This window comes from Callospermophilus lateralis, chromosome 3, assembly GCF_048772815.1.
Source record: "Callospermophilus lateralis isolate mCalLat2 chromosome 3, mCalLat2.hap1, whole genome shotgun sequence".
NCBI classification, from domain to species: Eukaryota; Metazoa; Chordata; class Mammalia; order Rodentia; family Sciuridae; genus Callospermophilus; species Callospermophilus lateralis.
Window position 1 is genome coordinate 65,655,998 of NC_135307.1, and position 21,353 is coordinate 65,677,350.

General features: G+C 35.8%; 1 protein-coding gene across 3 annotated transcripts in view; it reads right to left on the bottom strand.

Moving 5' to 3' along the window:
- Positions 1-21,353, bottom strand: part of Fut8 (fucosyltransferase 8) — a 316,775-nt gene that overhangs the window by 64,821 nt on the left and 230,601 nt on the right. For all 3 annotated transcript variants that reach the window (XM_076848320.2, XM_076848323.2, XM_076848321.2), the window contains one exon: positions 14,759-14,873. In XM_076848320.2, the coding sequence (XP_076704435.1) occupies positions 14,759-14,873 (115 nt within the window). The remainder of the gene's footprint in view (positions 1-14,758; positions 14,874-21,353) is intronic.

A 21,353-nucleotide genomic window follows, 5' to 3' on the forward strand; every position in this document is an offset into this window, starting at 1 on the left:
AAAACATTGATCTTGGTTTGGAAAATATGGATTTTTTTACTTAAAAGAAGGGTTTCATCTGCTTGTAAGAAATGCACAGCTACTGTCTTTTTTTAGAGTTTAATTAGAACCCAAGATTTTAAGCACAATAACCGAGACACAAGAGAAAGGAAAAGGCAATTTATGAAAGAGGCTTAATTCATGAAGATTAGTGTGCCTCAAATAAAGCTGAAGAATATATAATTTATTTTCTGTTAGGTTATAGCTGTTATAGTTAAAGCTTCATCCCACGGTTTCATAAATTGACTTCCAGACCACTCACATATAATCGAATCAAGCCTTTATTGAAGCACACCGGTGGTGGCTGACCAGAACATAAAGTTGTTCCCCTGATCAGCCCTGAACAATTGCAAGGGCACTCCTTATAAGCCTGAAAACCGCAAAAGGGATGTTCAGGGGGTCTAGCCAATGCAAGCAAGCCAGGTTACAGAAGCGGGACAGTGCAGTCAAGCGGAGAGAAGCCTAACCAATCACAGTTAGCCCAGTCACCCCAGTTATAGAAATAGAGCCCGTAACCCTAGTTAAAGAAACAATGCCCCATTAGGTAGTTCGATGTTCTTAAAGGTTTCTATAGCAAAAGGAAAAGAACATCTTGCTCCAGTCATGACTCTTCTACTTGGCATGGTTGTTTTACAAGATGAAGTCATAAAACAAAATGGAGTCACATTTGCTCCTACTATCACATAGCTATGTAACATAAAGAAAGCAGGAAACAACCATTATGCTTGATTCTGAAATGGTAAGTCTTCACTCCAAGGTGAAGAAGAGAAACTGAATGACTGGAATGATAACACTAAAGGAAATCCTCAAAGTTCAGAGCCACAGCCCAAGTATTTAGTTTTTGCCAATATTTAATACTTAAATGTGTAAAAAATTCAAAGGATGTTGTTCATAAAAGATCCAGAGAAACACAAGGACAGTGAGAAACAAAAAACGTATTTGTGTTTCACATAAGATTAGGCTCACCAGTATAAAACTCTAGAAAAAAATGAATTGGTGTTTTTAAGGTAAAAGAAGAGGAATTTTTTCTTCCATTTTAAAATCAGTGACAATACTAGTTTTTTTTTTTTAAATAAGGAGTTTTCTTAAAGTTAGGTTCATCAATATTCCAGCTCCTTGCAATGATAAGTTTTAGAAACAGGAGGAAAATTTGACAAAACTACTTGAGACAATATGCTCTAATGATAGACTACTGCAGAGAGGCTTAAGATATGATTATGTTACTTACAATCTGCTATGAACTCAATTGTGTGATTTTCTTTGAATTTGCTAATTTAAAGTGGAGACAAAAATTACCTCCCTCTATAACCTCTCCCTGTTGATTTACCCTTCTTTCTCAGAGACACTATGAGGCTAAATGAGATGTATATGCTCAAATTTAACGTAAACATACTATTTTATTTATCCTTATAATCTACCAGACTTTATTTCATACTGGATACATGTAATTTTTGATTTTTTAAAAATGTTTTTGGTGCTGGGGATGGCACCTAAGGTCAATGAGCTACATTTCCATTCCAAATCACTTTTTTTCCCCCTATGAGTATTTAGGAAGATTTTCCCTACACACACATAAAAGTCTTATCAACGTACTAATTTCCCAGCCACAGTGTAATTTCCTTCACTTACCTGTCCAGAGTAACTACGATCAAAAACATTGTGAAAAAGGCTAAACTGACAAGTGAAAATTTTAGTCAAAATAAACAACATCTCTAGGCATCTCTTGCAAAATGCAAATGCTCAATAATTATTATTTTGGACTGGTGGTGTAGGTTAGTGGTAGATTTCTTGCCTTGCATGCATGGGGTTCTGGATTCGATCCCCAACACTGCAAAACAAACAAGCAAGCAAAACCAAACAAAAACAAAAACCTATTTAAGGGACGGGGGATATACACAATCACAAAAATAAATTAGTAGTTGGCAAGCCAAACTATAGAATTGAGGTTTCTCAAATCCATTGTCCGGTATCCTTCTCTATTCCTCCATGATGTCTTCCATATAAAATGCAAGGAAGCATAGGCTTATATAATATCTGGATACATACCTACGAATACTTTGTGCTGAGGATTAAGAATCAGAGCTCCAGAGGATCATTCTAGCTCCTCTCTAAGAATTTTCCTTCTATGGGAAGGAGTTAAGACACAGATGGTCCCAATGAAGAGCTCAGTAAAACAAAAGAATGCATCAGGCCAGATAAGTTAAACTTTATTGTGCTCTGTGTGTGCTCTAAGCATAAGACTATAAGCAGTTTTGGTTTGTTTGTTTAAAAATATTTGCAGTATCCAGTTTTGTATTGGTAATGAAGAAAAGATTCGTAATAGTATGATGAAAGCATTTTGATGTTTTGGAAATAATCCAATTATTATTTTTCTAAAATTATTTTCAAAACTAAAGCAGAAAGTAAGAAAGTAAATAAGAGAAGTGAAGCACTGCATTGTGGTAATTAGAATGAAGACTTTGGGCATAGTTAATAACCATGAAAAAGAAAGTCAAAAGCCTTTTCATTTTTAAAAGCCAAGAATGGAAATTACTATACTGTTTTTAGCATATCAAATGAGAATATTTCTCTAGTAATAAGATGGTATGGAGGTATTTTTTACATTCCTGTAGCAAAGAGCAATCTGTTGCAAGTAGTAAGGACAATATAATAGCTCAGGCCCAAGTAGACTACCAAGTGCTTCAAGAACCCAATTTCTCTATGGCTGTTCGGTAAAATTTAATAAGTGTGGAAACTTAATGGAGAAAAGATATCAAGACACAAGTTTATAGACTGTTGTACTGACACATGACAGAAAATGCAAATAGTTACTATATAGTAAAGAACAGGAAAGTTATCTTGATGGGTAAAGAAGCAACTGGCTGAATTTTACATCTTAGAAACTTTTGGTTATAATTTCCCTACACATCTATGTCAAGCATTTTAAAACTACTTTTAAAAAATGGAAATTCTATTAATCCACAGAAAGCAACAAACAATTAAGGATAATTTATTCTACTAAAAATCTCTGAGATAGTTTTCTGACATCTCTGGGTATTTCAGGTGGTCTCTAGAAAATGTGTAACCCAGATTCAAGAGTCATATACAACAGAATAATGTTGGTAATATTTTTTGCCACCATAATGTCCACAAAAAATATTCAGAGAATGAAACAGACACATTTCATTCAAAGAAAACAGTGCAAACAAGATTCCCTTCAATGACAGAGAAGAAAAAAGCCAGGTTTACATATGAGGAGCAAGATTCTGCTAATCTTAAATAAAAATACACAGAAAATCTATTTCTTAAGCACCTCAAATTTTTTCCGAAATGTGTAGCCTAATTCCTATGTCTTAGATCAGCTTAAGTAATCGAGTAAAAAACAGTATAATTAGAAAATTAAGATTGAATTTCAGAAAGGTTCTCCATCATCCTTTTAATTAACATGCTTCATTAGGATCTTTCCTCAAAGCCAAAATATAAGGAAATGTGACACATGTGGCAGTTACTCTTTTAAAACAAGGGCAGGGGGTTTTCAAGATGGTAGGATACAGGAGGTCATTTTACTGGCTGCTCTGTGGCATGAAACCAAGAAAACAGATCAGCAGTTTCTCAGCAGAGTGGATTAAAAATGGGATGGGAGGGCAGGGAACTTTACTGGGAATTAATAATGGACATTCAAAGCAGATTGGGGACTCAGTAGGTTGGATATAATAAATAAAAAAGAAATTCCCAGTGCCACCACTGCTGCCACCACTCGTGGCACCAGCGATAGAGAGGTCCCCGCTGTGAGCAAAGTGGAGAGATATGGGAATTAAAAGAACTTGTATTTTTAGGCCTGTGACATGACTGGGTACAGAGAAATCAGAGATCAAAGATGTTGCCTGATGAATGAAAGTCAAGCTATGCAATATCCTTGTGTAGGAAAGAAGCCACACCTCTCTCAGCTGCCCACAGAGGACAGAGGAAGGAATTATTTTGTAGCCATGGTGTGTGGGCCAGCAGCCGGTGGAGCAAATTCCTGGCAAATGGCAACTTGGCCTTTTACACAGGTCCGGAGTAATTGAATTTGGAGACTGAACCTGAAAGTCCAGGAAATGTGGGATCCATAGGTGATGGAGGGGACTAACAATTAGCTCCTCAACCAGGCAAGTGGAACCCCCGGGAAATTCCTGGGGTGCGGTCTTTAAGCATGGATCGGGAATTGTTGGGCCCTTGCAGTGTGCCGATTTAATATCTTCAGATGAATCTCCCTTCAATGAATAAGCTGGAGCCTACCTAAGTCTCATCCTCGCTTCCAGAAGCTTCACCTACAGGATTTATTCTTAAACTTCAGGAACTCCACCCTGAGGGTGGAACACAGACACACTCCAGCCTACCACACATAACACTACTGAAAAGGAAAACTGAGAATCTTTTGAACTCCAATGGACACAATTCTTTAACTTTTCATGAAGACCCTTTTAAAATTTTAATTTATTTTTCATTTTTTTCTGTTTAATTGTGACCTGAATAGTTCATAGACACTTATACATATTCATACTTGTTGATTTTTTTCATTTGTAGCATATTTTGAAGTCAGTTATTTTTCAGTGATCAGTATTTTGAGGACTAGGATGTTTAATTAGTATATTTCAGTTTTGATATGTATGGAGATTCCTCAGAAAACTTGGAATGGAACCACTGTTTGACTCAGCTATCCCACTCCTCAGGCTATATCCAAAGGACTTAAAATCAGCATACTACAGTGACACAGCCACATCAATGTTTATAGCAGCTCAATTCACAATAGCTAAACTATGGAACCAACCTAGATGTCCTTCAAGAGATGAATGGATAAAGAAACTGTGGTATATATGTACAATTGAATATAATTTAGACTTAAATAAGAATGTAATGATGGCATTTGCCAGTAAATGGATGGAACTGAAGAATAACATGCTAAGTGAAGTAAGCTAATCCCCCAAACCAAGGCTGATTTTTTTTTGGATATGCAGATGCTAATTTCACAATGGAAGGGGGGCGGTGAGGTAGAAGAGAGTTACCTTGAATTAGGTAGAGGGGAGTGAAATGGGGGTAGGAAGGATAGTAGAATGAATGATATTATTATCCTATGTACACAAATGACTACATGACCCACGTGATTCTACATCATGTACAGCCAGAAGAGGAGAAATTATAATCCATTTATGTATGATGTGTAAAAATGCTTTCTACTGTCAGGTATAACTAATTAGAACAAATTTTTAAAAAACAAAAAAAAAATTTTAATTTTTAATTTGGCGGGAGGGACTACCAGGGATTGAACTCAGGGGCATCTGACAACCGAGCCACATCCCCAGCCCTATTTTGTATTTTATTTAAAGACAGGGTCTCACTGAGTTGCTTAGCATCTCGCTTTTGCTGAGGCTGGCTGATCCTCCTGCCTCAGCCTCCCGAGCTGCTGGCATTATAGGTGTGCACCACTGCGCCCAGCTACTTTTTAGATTTTTTTCTCTCACTTATGTTTCCCTTGATTCTCTTTCTTTTTTCCTGCTGATGCCCAATTTCTATTATTCTCTCTTTCAATATTTCTTTAATTATTTCCTTCTATTTTCTCTCCTCCTCTCTCATCATCACTTCTGCTCTCTCCCTGTTCACCATCTAAAATTGTATACTAAAACTTACTGTTTTAACTGTGGACAATAATTAATCACATCATTTCTGTTTATTGGGACAATTAAGATTGTAGAGGGTCTCCTTCCACTATCCATGCAATTCCCCTTTTCCCTCCCTTTCCCTCCCACCTCTCTTCCCCATTTAGAGGTAATCTTCTTCCTATGCTTCTCCTCCCTACTCCATTTTGAGTCACTCCCCTTATATCAGAGAAGATATTCGACATTTGTTTTTTGGGGACTGCCTGACTTCACTTACATGTATGAAGATGTGAGAGGAAAAGAAAAATAAAAAAGAATAGCGTTACCTTAGATTAGGTAGAGAGAAGTGATGCGAGGGGAGGGGAGGAGATGGGGGGATAGGAAAGATAGTAGAATGAAACAGACATTATTATTACTGTGTGTATATATGTGATTGCATGACCAATATGATTCTGCAACCTGTATTCAAGTGTATGATATATCAAAGTCATTGTACTGTCATGTATAACTAATTAAAACAAATTTAAAAAAAGGTTGTAGAGGTCACAGCAGGAACTATTTGTTTAATGCTGTACCTGTGTGATTGGTTGTTGTTATTATTTGTCTCCTCCTAAACAGTTAGATAATAGAAACCTTCAGAGTCACTAGTAAGTCCACAGTGTAGAAACTCTATTGTCTCAGATCCATACTCTTAGATGGGAAGACACACAAGCAACATAAAAAAAGCAAGAAAACAAATCACATTAAACAAACCAAGATACTTCAACAACCATCGCAACTACAGTGGAACAAATATCAGAGAAGAAGTTTAGAATATTCATAATTAAACTGACCTTTGAGGTAAAGGATGATATAAAGAGTGACATCAGAGACAAAATATAGGAAGTAAAAGATCACTTTCTTAAAGATAGATTCTGGAAAAAATGAAGCAGGAATCATCAAAATGAAGGAATCAATATATCAAATTCAAACTTCAATGGAAAGCATGACCAACTTACTAGACCTCTTGGAAGACAGAGTTTTAGGCAATGAAGACAAAATACATAATCTTGAAATTAAAGTTGACCATGGATAAAACATGGTAAGAGAACATGAACAGAACTTACAGGAAATAAGGGATAAGAGAAAAGGACCAAATTTAAGATTTATTGGGAAGGATGAAGAGTGAGATACAAACCAAAGGAATGCACAATCTTTCAAAGAAATAATATCAGAAAATTTCCCAAAAATTAAGAATGATATATAAAGTCACATCAAGGAGGCTTGTGGGACCCTAAATATACAAAATTACAACAGACCCACACCAAGGCATGTTATTACAAAAATACCTAACATATAAAATAAGGATAGAATTTTAAAGGCTGCCAGAGAAAAATGACTGGTCATATTTAGAAGGAAACCAATCCAGATCTCAGCTGATTTCTCAACCCACACCCTCAAAGCTAGAAGGTCCTGGAATGATATATACCAATCTCTGAAAGAATATGGATGCCAGCCAACAATACTATAGCCAACAAAACTATGCTTCAGAATTAATGATAAAATAAAAACCTTCCATGATAAATAAAATTTTAAAAAATCCACAACTAGAAAACTTGCACTACAAAATATTCTCAATAAAATATTTCATAAAGGAGAAATTAAAAATGAGAGTGAGGTTCACCGGGCAGCACTGCAGCATTGCTCTCCTCCCAGGTGGAGACTGCTGCACAGTAGACCACATTGTGCTCTGTGAAACTGGTCTGTTCCTGGCAGAGGCACGCAAGTGGATGAGAGTTTTTTGAGGATTCTAAATTTCTGGAGCCTAGCCAGTGTGCAAGAACTAAAGTTACTCTTCAAAAGGGAAAACAATACGATCTGGACAATATAGACACCATGTCGACTGTACGATCAAAAATGTCTGGACTTGCAAAAGAACAGGAACAAACCACCTGTATCAAAAGAAAGCAGCTAATAGGAAGTGATGAGAAGATACCTCGGATGTTAGATTTCAAGTACAAACATATATTAACAACTATTATGGAGAAATTTAAGGTCTTGTTGGAAATGCAGGTCCTGATGTTTTACGAGATGAGGGAAACCCTGAAAAATGACTTAAAGGAAATGTTAGTAAAAAGTGAGATATCTGAAACAAAAGATACAGAGCACTGTGGTAGCAGAGAAGAGTGGCAAGAAGCAAAAGATTTAGCTTCACAAAAACCAGAGTTGGGGGAAAAAGAAGAAAAAAATTCTAAAATCGCTGAGTGTACTGAAAACAACTTTTAGAAGCAAGGAAATAGAAGAGCTGAGTTGTAAATTGGACAAAGCCAAGATGTCCACTAGCAATCAAGGTAAGGAATTATCCCAAGCCACTGAAGGGATGGAAGAAGCCTCAGATATTAACTATGACACATGTAGAAATGGCAGTCACCACATAAAACTGCCTGACAAAGAGAGGAGAAAGAAAAGGGAGGATGGAGCAACAAAAGAAATGGAAGAAGAAAACCTCCAGAGCTTCAGTAACAAAGAGAAGACTGTCAAAGCATCAAGAGAAGAAGAAATGCTGATGGATGAAGGAGCCATGCTCACCCTGGCTGCAGACCCTCCGGCATCAGCAACCTTGGAAGTCAGTAAGCAGTAGCAACATTTTCATTTTGAGAGAAAATGGCTTTGAATCAGAATTTCTGTGTTAGGTCAAATTAGCATTTAAATGTGATGATGCAATGAAGACATTTTCAGACCTGCAAAGTTTATGAAAATTTACCAGCCAAAAACCTGTCATACATACTGAACCGTGTACTCCAACAGAAAGAAAAACCAAATCAAGGAGGAGAATGTGGGATTCCTGTAAAAGGGGGTAAAACTAGTAAATTCAAAACATGAAGCAGGAGGAACAGCAAGTGATGGCTTGCATTTCTTATTCATCAAAGAGGTAAAAGTCACTAGGCCAGAAGTGAAGAGCATAGAGACTTGGGAGGAAGAGTTTTCGGAGTGGAAGGATAAAGGAATCCCTACCTTTGAGGTGACAGGAGAAGACTCAGAGACCCACGAGAATGACATCTTTGATGTGAGGGCAGAAGAGGAAGAAGAGGCCTGTGACATGGAAGAGGAAGGAGAAGAGGAGATGGAGGAAGAGGAGACCTCTGGGGAAGAGGAGGAGGACTGTTGGGAGGAGGAGGAGGAGGAGGAGGAGGGCGAAGATAACTCAATATTATGTGAGAAACGGGATTCAACCTATCTGCTGTGTTCCTGCAACAAATGTAATGGGAAAGATGGGAGCTGATGAAGAGATTATGGTTTTCAGTAATGTATGGAATTCTGAGAATGAGGAGGAAGAAGAAGTAGGAGGGTTTTTTTACGTGGAAGACTCTTCAAACACCAACATCCAAAGATGCAGACCTAATCCAGGAAACAGAAAGAAACTAGAGAACAACTATGATCAGTATCTTCAGAGAGATGGGAGAAGAGATTGGAAAAATTAAAAAAATGCCTTCTAGATATCTTGGAAACTAACAATTCAATAGAAGATTTGAGTAGTAGAATAGACATCCTTGAAGAAAGATTGAGCAATCTAGATGATGAGATGGAAGAATTCTCTAAGGATACCATTCAGATGGCCAAGCAGATAATAAAGAAACACTAAGGGAGAGAGAGGATAGATTCGGAAGTGCCAACATCCATTTGACAGGAATTCCAGAAGAGAATGGAGCAGAGGACATATTGAAGGAAATAACTGAAGAAAATTTTCCAGAGCTTTGGGATTCTAGTCTTGGGATAATGCGTGCTCACGGAATCCCCAGCATGACTAACAAAAACAGACTCACTCTGAGACACATCTTAGTGAAGTTTTTGAATTGCAGTGATAAAGAGAAAATCCTAAAGGCTTCTAGAGAGAGAAAAAAAAAATCACCTACAGAGGCACAAGAATCCAATTAACAGCTCACTTATCACTGGGCACCCTGGATGCAAGAAGTCAATGGAGCAACATCAAAAAAGTGCTTCAGGAGAAAGGCTTTTGCCCTAGAATCCTGTATCCAACCAAATTGGCATTTGATTTTCAGGGTAAAACAATGATATTTTTTGATATGGGAAGAATTTAGGAAGTTTATTTCTTGTATATCCACATTGAAAAGAATTATTGGAGAAAACAATATAGGTGGCTGCAACTATCGCTTTCCTCACACCAACATATATCTAGAACATCTAGGAATACAACATCATTTTTGTCCAGAAGAGTGGAAGCTAACTGTTTATTTGGGGATGAGGGGAAAGGAGTGGTATTACCTACATGTTAGGAAGGTCAAAGAGCATATTTTAAAAATTTAATGGTAGTCATTGTAGTTTGCCTAGGGGTGAAGTTTCTGTATTACTGAGGGGGGAGGAAGGAATCTGTCCATGGAACATATGGGGAAAGTAATAGAAATGTACAGGGGAAAGGTGGCAGGGTATATTGGAAAGAAAAAATGCAAATGCTGAATGTTTCAAGCGAAGGATATTTCATAATTTTATCATTCTGCAGTGAATCTGCTTTTTCCATTTGAATATACTCAATTTGCTATTAAAAGTTTTACTTTTTCAAAAAAAAAAAAAAAAAAGGAGCATGAAAACCAGCAGAGGGTGGAACTATGCTAAAAGAACAGTGAATCAGGGAATAAAATTCATTGCTCAATAATAACATTGAATAAGTTGCTGAGGCTGGCCTCAGACTTGTGATCTTCCTGCCTCAGCCTCCTGAGTCACTGGCATTACCACTGTGCCTGGGCCATAACCCATAATTTTAACAGCAAAGTTACATTTTAAAACATAGTTAGTGCTATGAAATGGGGTGCAAAGTTAGAGAAAAGTTAGAGAAAAGTTTTGACTTAAGGTTCAATATAAATTCTGAATGAGTTGCTTAGTTGATTAAAATCATGTGGTTAAACTATACTCAATATAACACAAACCCACAACTGAATCAAACTGATAATGGGCCAAACAACGTGAGCCTTCTAAAAATCTCCATTAATAAATTGTATAAACTGCTTATTTTGTAATACAGTTTCCAAGTTAAATATTCCTTTATTCTCCTTAAAAACTTTTTTCCTGGACTGGGGATGTGGCTTAGTGCTACAGTGCTTGCCTGGCATGTATGAGCCCCTGGGTCCAATCCCCACACTGTGGGAGAAAGGATTTTTATTTCCTAATATCTAAGCCCTACTGAAATCTTTCAGAATTTAAGTTACTTATACTTTTTACAGTAATACTTCCTAAACTAATGACAATGGAACATAAATACATTTAAATACTGTTATGGTTTGGATGTGAAGTATCCTTCAAAAGCTCACATGTGAGCTGGGCGCAGTGGTGCACACCTGTAATCCCAGCAGCTGGGGAGGCTGAGCCAGTAGGATTTCGAATTGAAAGCCAGCCTCAGCAATGGAGAGGTGCTAAACAATTCAGTGAGACCCTGTCTCTAAATAAAATACAAAAAAAATAGGGTTGGGGATTTGGCTCAGTAGTTGAGTGTCTGTGAGTTCAATTCCTAATACCACCCCCTCAAAAAAAAAAAAAGCTCATGAGTGAGATAATACAAGGAAGTTCAGAGGAGACATGACTGAGATGCAATAGTCTTAACCCAGTGAATTAATCCCCTGACAGGAAGTAACTGAGTGGTAACTGAAGTGGTAGGGTATGGCTGAAGAAGGTGGGATTAGGGCGTGGCCTTCAGGTATATATTTGTATCTGGCAAGTGGAGGTCTGTTTCTCTATTTCCTTATCACCATGATATAAGCTGCTTTCCTCTGCTACCCTCTCTTACCATGAGGTTCAACCTCACCTGGAGCCCTGAGGAATGGAGCCACCCTAAGACCTCCATAACTATGAGTCTTCAAATAAACCCTTCCTCCTCTACAGTTGTTCTGGTGGAGTCTTTAAGTTGCAGCAGTAGAATAGCTGACTAAAACAAATGCCAAGAAAAGTTGTACAGTTCACATGTGGTAGCACACACCTGTAATCCTAGGTCTACTGGGAAGCTGAGACAGAAGGATCACAAGTTTGAGGCCAATGATAGCAAGTACCTGTCTCAAAATAAAATTAAAAGAGGCAGGGATGTAGCTTAGTGGAGAGTACCTGTCTAACATGTGTGAATTCTCTGGGTTCAATCCCTAATACTATAAAACAAAAGCAAAAGCAAAAAAAAAAAAAAAAAAACAACAACAACAACAACAAAAAAAAACCTGTATAAGCTGTACAAGGTAAGTTTCTCTAATCCAAAAATCTAAAATATGAAATTCTCCAAAATCCAAAAGTTTTTGAGCACCAACTGATGTCACAAGGGGAAAATGCCACATCTGATTCTATATTGGGTCTTAGTCACAACACAGACACACTAAAAATATTGTAAAAAATTACCTTCAGAGTTTGTGTATAAAATGTATATATGAAACAAATTAATTTTATGTTTAGACTTGGGTCTTATCCCCCAAATAATTCATTATGTATATGAAAATATTCTAAAACCTGAGAAAATATAAACACTTCTGGTCCCAAGCATTTTGGATAAGGGACACATAACCTATATGAGAAAAAGATGTATTCTTTTTGGGGGGGTGGGTACTGTGGGTACTGGAGAGTGAACTCAGGAACACTCTGCCTTCAGCCCTATTTTGTATTTTATTTTCAGACAGGGTCTCACTGAGTTGCTTAGTGCCTCACTTTTGCTGAGGCTGTCTTTGAACTCACGATCCTCCTATAATTTTTTTATGTATAGAAAGTGATCAAGTCTTCTGATTAAGCTGATTAATCCATTTGACACATGTTATATCTAAAAAATGTACCAGGGGGATAAAAATTCTAGTCAAAGAAAACATTCCTATCAATATATATATTTGATTTTGATCAAATAGCAAAAAAAAAAAAAAAAAAAAAAGGCTGCTTTTCTGCCTTTACACAGAGAAGAGAAAGAGTGAGTGAATGCTACTTTCAACCTCTAACAAATAATATGTTAAAATTCCTGACTTCAAGGAAATTTTAGTCTAGAGAAAAAGAGTTATCATTACATCAAATAATTCAGAAAAACGTATTTCCAAAGTATATTTTTTTTCTAAGACGTTTCCCATCTCCTTGAATTTTTTAAAATCACTTTTTTTTATTTTAATGGAAATAAAGAATAAAATAAGGATGATAAATAACAATGTTTAAAATTTAAGCTAAAGTCCAGGTAAAATATTAAATTTTGCTACAGTTTAAAAGATTTTAAAAGGTAATTTTTAATCATTAGAATGATTTATAAGTGAAGTCCTCTAATATAGAACAATAGAAATCAGCATATAGACAATTAAACTAGTACTATTGGTAAAAGGATTTGGTCACCTAAAAGAAGAGAGAAAAAAAGAAAAAAAATAACTAAAGCAAATAGCAGGCACTTGTTAAAATGAAGGGAACTGACCTATGTATGACCTGATCACAGTTTAAATATTGAGGGTGAAAATTTATTGCTTATATGGAAATGGAAGAAGCTCAGAAACCACTGTTATTTCTGTTTTAAATAAAGATGATGCTTCTGTACCACCAGCTACTCAGAATTCACTGAGTGAAGATCTAGTTGATAGGAGATAATTACCTCTTCCCAACAGGAGGTGAAGTATTTCTTACTCTGCAGATACCTCTGATGAATGGTCTTGGGACTATGAGACCAAGATGGCATGCCAAGATCTGGTTCATTTTTTAATGATCTCTAAACACTTGATTTTTTACTTTTTTGCTACATATAGGAAAATGTGCACCTTCAAATATACAGAAACATACACTGATAGCCATTTTGCTTTTAATCTTCCAGGGATAACAGGGTGATTATACCCAGAAACCAGGCTATCAACAGCATTAGAAAATGATGGGTGCAGGATGTTTCACAGTCATTTCAATTTCAAGCATTTTTCAGTTTTGAAGAATTCTATCAGTTCCTTCTTTACCCCCTGAAAACTATCCTATCTTGCCATTCCTTATCAGTCAATGATGCTCCTGTTCCTACCTAGTTCAGTGTTTTCACCTATTTAAAAGACCTGGTCAATTCTGTTTTCCCAAATTCTCTCAAATTTTGTCTATTCACTTCAAAACAACCTGTCATATACTTTCATACTTCTCAATGGCACCATGGTCCTCTTATCCTAAATGGTCTCTGTGCTTGCAAATGTTTCAAATACTAGTACAGTTCATATAAAATACTCATTTTAGATTAATATCACATAAATCACCATTCTCATCATGTCCCTCTTACATGGAAAAACCTTTCAAAAGCTATTAATGACTCCAAAATAGAAAAAAAATGCTTACAGTATATTAAGCAGAAAAAAATCAAAAGTAAATAGATTATTTCCTTACTAATATGTAAGACTGCATAGGTATACTAGTAAGAACTAGAACAGGATACCAAAAAAATTGAGATTTAATTTGAGAGAGGCATTTGCCACTATTTCCTATCTGTGGTTATAATGATGTTTATAAAACATAAATAATATCTTTCAGAAAGATATTATTTTGAAAAACATAAATAATATCTTACTGCTTATGCACCATAAACCTCTGTAATCTAGCTCCCAAACCCATCTTTCCATCTTATCTTCCAATCCTCCTTTTCACAAAATCTAAAGCTCCAAATTGTAGCACTTCATTCTCATTTGGATTCCCGGCCTTCTCTTGGCCTTGAGATACTGTTCATAATGTATTCTCCAGCAGGTATGTTCTTTTCCTTCATTTCTCTGTGTCCAAATTCTACCTATAATTTACAGTTCAGTTCAAATGATATATCTCTATAAAACCATCACTGAGTCTCCTTCAGTAAACATTTTAAAACTCCAATAATTATTTTTATCTATTTCTTTTCTATTAAATGTAACATGTTCATAATTGTACTGTAGTTTTGTGTATGTGTATAAAAGGTAGCCCAGCCCCTCTTGGGGAAAGTATCTTGTTTTGGCCTCCTTTGTATTCTACTCAAGATATAACTATATCTTTCGAAATAAATGAGCAATTAATTTCAAAAAGCAAAGGACTATAAAGACTAAAAACAATAATACTTACTCTTATCTTTACTATGATTTTCTTTCTTTTTCTTTCACTAAGTTTATATCCTAACCTAATCTTCTTACCTGGAGATAGGTTATTCTCCGCTGGACCAGCTCTGTCAGATCTTTGGCCTCTTTTTCCCGCCAAACACCTGCTCCATCTGTTTGACTGAGGTAGTATAGATCTGTCATTATAGACCTGTGAAAGCAAATGACATTTGAGTGCTAACTTATTTGTACTTCATCACTGGATTATACAAAGCCATAAGAAGAGGGTCAAATTCTTCATAAGACTTAGGCTCACAATGAACCTGGTACTCATCTTCTTTTTTTTTTTTTTCTATCAAGGCTGTGAAATTCAAATATTAGTCTCTATCATTCAAGATTCAACTCTATAATAAATGTTTAATGTTGAAACAAAAGCCTTTTTATTTTTTTCTAAGATAGTCCATTGCATTGGTTCCCTCCCAGGTCAAAGTACTATAGTATCTGGGAGAAGCAGATTCCCAGAGAAAATAAATAGGTAGGTTAACATATCGGAGACAAAAGAGATTGGTGTTAGTATTTGACTAATATAAATTTGTTTTCTGTGCTATCTTTTCATGACTCTTCTTAAGTTTTTTCTTCCTACTTAAGTACTCTGAATGGTTAGACAAAGATCAGAAGAAAATATCAACACACCTCTTAAACGATGGTCTAAAGAGCCAAGGATTAGCAACTTTTTTCTTTAAAACTCTTGATAGTAAGTATTTTAGGTTTTGTGGGCATCTGCTGCTGCTTTTGCAGCAGAAAAGTTGTACTGACAATAAATGAATGGCTGTGGCTGTTCAAAAAACACTTTACTAACAAAAACAGGCAATAAGTCAGAGTTGGCCCTTAACCATTATTTATGAATCCCTGGTCTAAACTAATGAAATTATTAAGATACTTTGCCACTCCATAGCATCAATGATTTCTATTATAACATGCTAGATTTCCTGAAGGATAAACTAAAATCCCCAGTAAACTAATAAGAGAAACTTCAGGGCTGGAATAGATAGTTTTAAATTACACTGCATTAAATAAAAGTGAAGATCTACATGCCCCATAAAGAAGAGTAAAAACAAATAATCAAACATCACATCACCAGCATCACATTTGGCTTTCTCTCTCCTTCTTCTTTCCTAAACAACTATCATCTTATAATATACAATATCATTTACTTCTTTATCTTTCATCCCCTACTAGAATTTAGGTTCCAAGAAGCAGGTATTAACCTCTTACTTGGGCCAGACACCTATTCTAAGTACTTTATATCATTTAATTCTCACAACTATCTTATAAATTAGTAACCTAAAGCACTGAGAGTGAAATAATTTGTTCAAATCACAAAACTCACAAGTGCCAGAGTAGGAACTGAAACCCACAAAATGTGATCTTAAAGCTCAGACTTGTATCTACAGCACTAACAAATATGAAAGAGGTTCAGAGTACAATAATATAGATGCTCTTCAATTTAAATATTCAAAATTAGAAAGTCTGAGACAGGGGGAAAAGCTTGGAGAGCCAGATAGACCTATTTCTCAATTTTGGCTCTACCTCTTAATTAACTTTTGTGTTCTGAAAAAGTTATTTTTACATATCTGAGATTTACTTCATCCTAAAATAAAAATCACCAAAAATGTATGAATATAACCTTTTAAAAAAGGGATTAATGATAATACATATAAACTAGTAATGCATGGGGTAATTGCTATGTCTTTTTCTTTTTTTCTTTCTTTCTATGTCTCCTTCCTTCCTCCCTCTCTCCCTTCCTTCTTTCCTTCTTTCTTTTTAATGACAATGGCTCTCAGAGAGTTGTGTCAGAGCTTTTGCCTGATGTCTGAAGAACATCAACTAGTAATTCTACTACTAAGAGGAAGGATCCATTGGTTGAGTAATACATAATCCTAAAGACCAGTCATAAAAATGATGCAACATCTAGTTATGAGACCCTAAAGAAAGGAATTGCTTGATCAATCAGAAGGAAACCAACCCTCGACAACTATCATTTATCTATGAGGATGTGACATAGTTTTAGTATTCTTTTATTCCTGGTTCTTAACTACATGCTAACAAAACAATAGCAGTCCACAGTACAGTCTTACTAGACATTTGTTTGTGTCAACATTAATTAGGCACAGAACACTTTATGGCTTAGCTATTTTCATTTTCACCATTTTGGAACATGGCAAGACTCTAAAACGTGATATTTTATCTATTTTTATATTTGTTATTCTCACCTAAGTTTCAAAACATTTCTTTTTTATACAAAAGAAATTTTATACTGCCTCCTTTACATATTAGCCTTACACACTGAGTAAGAGTTTCAAATTTAAACTTTTTATTGGATTATAAAACTAAGCCTCTTCTAGACTACTGTATAGCCTACAGTAGTCTTTATAGTTTCTGAAGAAAAGTTACCACCTGCTATGGCTTTGGTTTCAGTATGGTCTGAGTGTCCTCCAGGGTCTATTATGATTAAAGCCTGGGTCTCCAGGGTAACAGACATTGCTGTGTAGTGAAAATTTTTTTGGGGGGGGAGGTTATTAGAAGGAGGTCTTTAGGTCTTTGAGGGAGTGCCCTCAAAAGAGATTTTGTGACATCAATCTTTGACTATGTTTGGCAACGTGAATTCTTCCACACATGCACACCTCTGCCAAGATATGATTACAGCTGGAAGGTTCTTGGTTAAAATTGTGCCAATACAGACACAATGCCCTAAAAATGCAAGTTAAATAAATCTCATTTTTATAAATGTAACCATTTCAGGTATTTCATTATAGTAGTGAATACACCACTAATACACCACCCACAGGAAGTTGTGAGTAGATCATGGAAACATAAGAGAAATCTTTAGAGTGCTACAGGACTCAGCTGAAAGTTTATTTAAAATATTTTGTCAGTTTTATAAGTCTCTTTCCCATCATCCTCATCGCACTCTTTGTTCCTTACATTTCATAAATTTCATCATACACAAATATGGTCATTAATTTTTTCCCTATCTATCAAATAGGAGTGGTCACAAAACTTGTTGCAAGTCTTAACTTTAAATGGCAGTATTATTTTTGAAGATATAGCACACAGTGATAAATAACTACTCTATCAGAAAATGCCTATTGAAGGAAACAAGGAAATTCAACATGTTCTGCTTGACTTTACATTAAATTAAAACGTGTGCACACTAACACCACATGTGTACACACACACATGTGGAATCAATCTAAGAACTCATGAATGGATTAATGGATAAAAAATGGCATATATACACAATGAAATACTATTCAGGCACAAAAAAATAAAATTATGTCATTAGTAGCAAAATGGGTGGAACTAGAGGATATTATATTAAGTAAAATAAGACAAATATAGAAAGATAGGTGCCACATATTTTTCTCTCATGCATGCAAGTTAAAAGGAAAGTCAACTTATATTACACATAGACTAGCAATTTAGAGAGACTGGGAAAGTGGGAACAGGATGGACAAAGGGAGGCTGGATTTAATCAGTGTATGCTACATGCATGTATTGAAATACCACATAAACCCCATTAATATTTGAAATTAATACATGTTAATCATAAATAAATAATTTTTATGAAATGCAGTTGGGTCTTCATACAAGACACTCTACTTTCACAGTTCACTAAAAGCAAACTTGATTTTTAAATATGTTTTTTTCTTGGCCTCCCCACTGGGGACTGCATAAAGTCCAGGAAACAACCTTAAATTCAAACCAGTTCTTCATTGCCTGAGTAATATCTGAGTAATATCCAGCAAACTTTTTTTACAAAATTCTTTTTAGTTATGATACAACATCAGGATACACTTTGACATAATCACAAAAGCAAGGAACCTAACCTGCTCTGATTCAGTCCCCAACACTTCTGCCCTCCAATCCACCAAATCTCTCTTCAATCTATTTACAGTCTATATTTATTTTTAATCAGTGTCTTGTGGATACCCCTGATGTGGGACCCACCATGCCACATCCACGCATGTACATGTGAAAGTTCAGTCAGATTCATCCACTGCTCTTTTTTTCCATCCCTTCTTCTTCTTCCTCAATCGCATTCATCTACTCTACTATTTTTTAATCTATTTTGATGAAATTTTTTTTCTTTCTGTCTCTTTTTTTTTTTTTTTTTTTTTAAATCCCCTCCCCTTCTACATATCAAGGAAAACATTTGACCTTTGACATTTTTTGGACTGGACTATCCTGCAAACTTTATTTTTTTGGCCAAAGACATGAGGATAATCAAATTAGAAAGTTTCAGTTGTGGTCCATTATAGGTGACTCCAAAATATTTTGCAGAAGCCCTGGGTTTTCAGTGATTTCACCCTGAAACCTAATCTCTCAGAGAAGTTCCCCCAAACTGGTAATCTTGTTGTCTTACTTTTGACTGAAGCTACCAGGAGATACCTCAAATTTACCAGGCAATAAATTTGAGGCCCTGGTATGAAGCCACATCAAGGTTTGGGATATGCAAACCCAAGCAAGAAAATAGTGCTAGTCGACTGAGGATAGAGTACAGATATCTGAAGACAGAAAACAGAACAGAATTTATGACTTTGAGAACAAGCCAATTATGACAGGCATCAAAATCTTCATTTCAGAAGCAGATTATGCTTATGTTCTTTGTATTTTCTAGTAATTTATTTTTCTATTTTAATAGTTACAAAATTCTTTCGTTTTTTAGTGGGCGGGGGAGGTGGGTTCTGTCTCAACTATGGCTGGGAATGAACCACAAGGGGGAGTTTTGTTTACATCTGATTCAAATGTTAATGATACAAGTTTCCTTGAGGACCAGCACAGAGATGTACCACATTTCACCATATGATCAGTGCTATCTCATATTCACACCATTCCATGCATTTTAATTTTTGCACCAAAGATAGTATTACTTAAAAGTCATTTATCAATAAACTGACATAAAACTTCTTAAAATCTTCATATAATGGTCATACCCCCCTCACACTTTTTGGCTGAAAAAATATTGGTATAATTCAAGCAAGAAAAACTCCAAGGTAAAGGAATTAACATAACACAGTCAAATCCATGGGTAAATCTGGATCATGGGCAAGAAAAATTTTGTCCAAGGTTACTTTTTCTTTGGTTTGCTCTTTGGGGATAAATTTGCAGCACAAAGGATAAAAACATGAGCAGGAGATAGGGATGAGTTAATCTCCTACTGTTTCCCTTGTCATCTCCAAGAAGAAATTTTAGGATATCTCTATCTTGACAGCTGACCTAGCTGGGACATAGGTTCTAGACCTTAAAATTCTTCCTACTAAGCACTTAGCCAGTTTCCCCTTATCTCTGCCAGTCCTGAAGGGTCTCAAAGTTTTCTATTTATATTTACTTACAAATTGTCCTTATGTAGGTCTAACCACAGCCTACTAAAATCTATAATGTATTAGGCACTGTGGGAAGTATTTTATATATTTATATATTTCCTTAATTTAATCATCATATTGCTGTGCTACAAGAATTATCTCCCCTTGTGTAGAAGAAAAAAAATAAACCTCAGAGTATTTTGCAATTAAGAGAAAGAATTTTGGAGCAAAACAGCTCTTATATAAGTTATCTAATTTCTCCAAGCTTAAGAATAACCTTAGTTATAATAGGAGAAATATAGTAGTCCCTTTTACCCATAGCAGACTATTCAAAGACCCCCAGTGGATGCCTGAAACTATAGGTAGTACTGTTCCGCCCCCATACCTACATAATCTATGATAAAGTTTACAAGTTAGGCATAGTAAGAGATTAATATTGTTGTGGTTTGGATGTGAGGTATCCCGAAAAGCTCATGTGTGAGAACAATGCAAGAAGGTTTAGAGGAGAAATGATTGGGTTATGAGAGCCTTAACCCAACCAGTGAATTAATCCCTTGATGGGGATTCAGTGTTATCTGAAGGCAGGTAGGATATGGCTAGAGAAAGTGGGCATTGCGATGTGTCTTTGGGGTACATATTTTGTATTTGGTGAGTGGAGTCTCTCTCTTGCTCCTGATCATCATGTAAGCCACTTCTTTCTACCACACTCTTCTGCCCTGATGTTCTGCCTCATCTCAAACCTATGGGAATAGAGCTGGAGGTCTATGGACTGAGACCTCCGAAACTGTGAGCCTCCAAATAAACTCTTCCTCCTCTACAATTGTCCTGGTCGGGTCTTTTATCACAGCAGTGAAAAAGCTGACTAAAACAAATATCACTAATCACTAATCTTGCACTTTGGGGCTATTAATAAACACAACAAGGGTAATGTGAACACAAGCACTGTAATACTGCAACCATCCATCTGATAACCGAGAAAGTGACAAATAGGAGGGTGGCATATAAAGCATGGATATGCTAGATAAAGGGATGATTCACATCTTAGGAGAATGGCATGTAATTCCATCATGATACCTAGAATGAATGTACATTTTAAAAAACTCATGAACTATTTATTTTTGGAATTTTCTATTTAATGTTTTCAGAATGTAGTTGCCAATGGGTAACTCATTGTGGAAAGCAAAATGGTGGATATAAGGGACTACTGTAATATTGCTATGTCATAGGGTTATTGTGCTGGATAAATAAGCAATGAATAAAGAGTCTTTATCAAGTGATGGGCATAAAGGAAATACTTAGTGATTATTTTTAATGCCAAAACCATT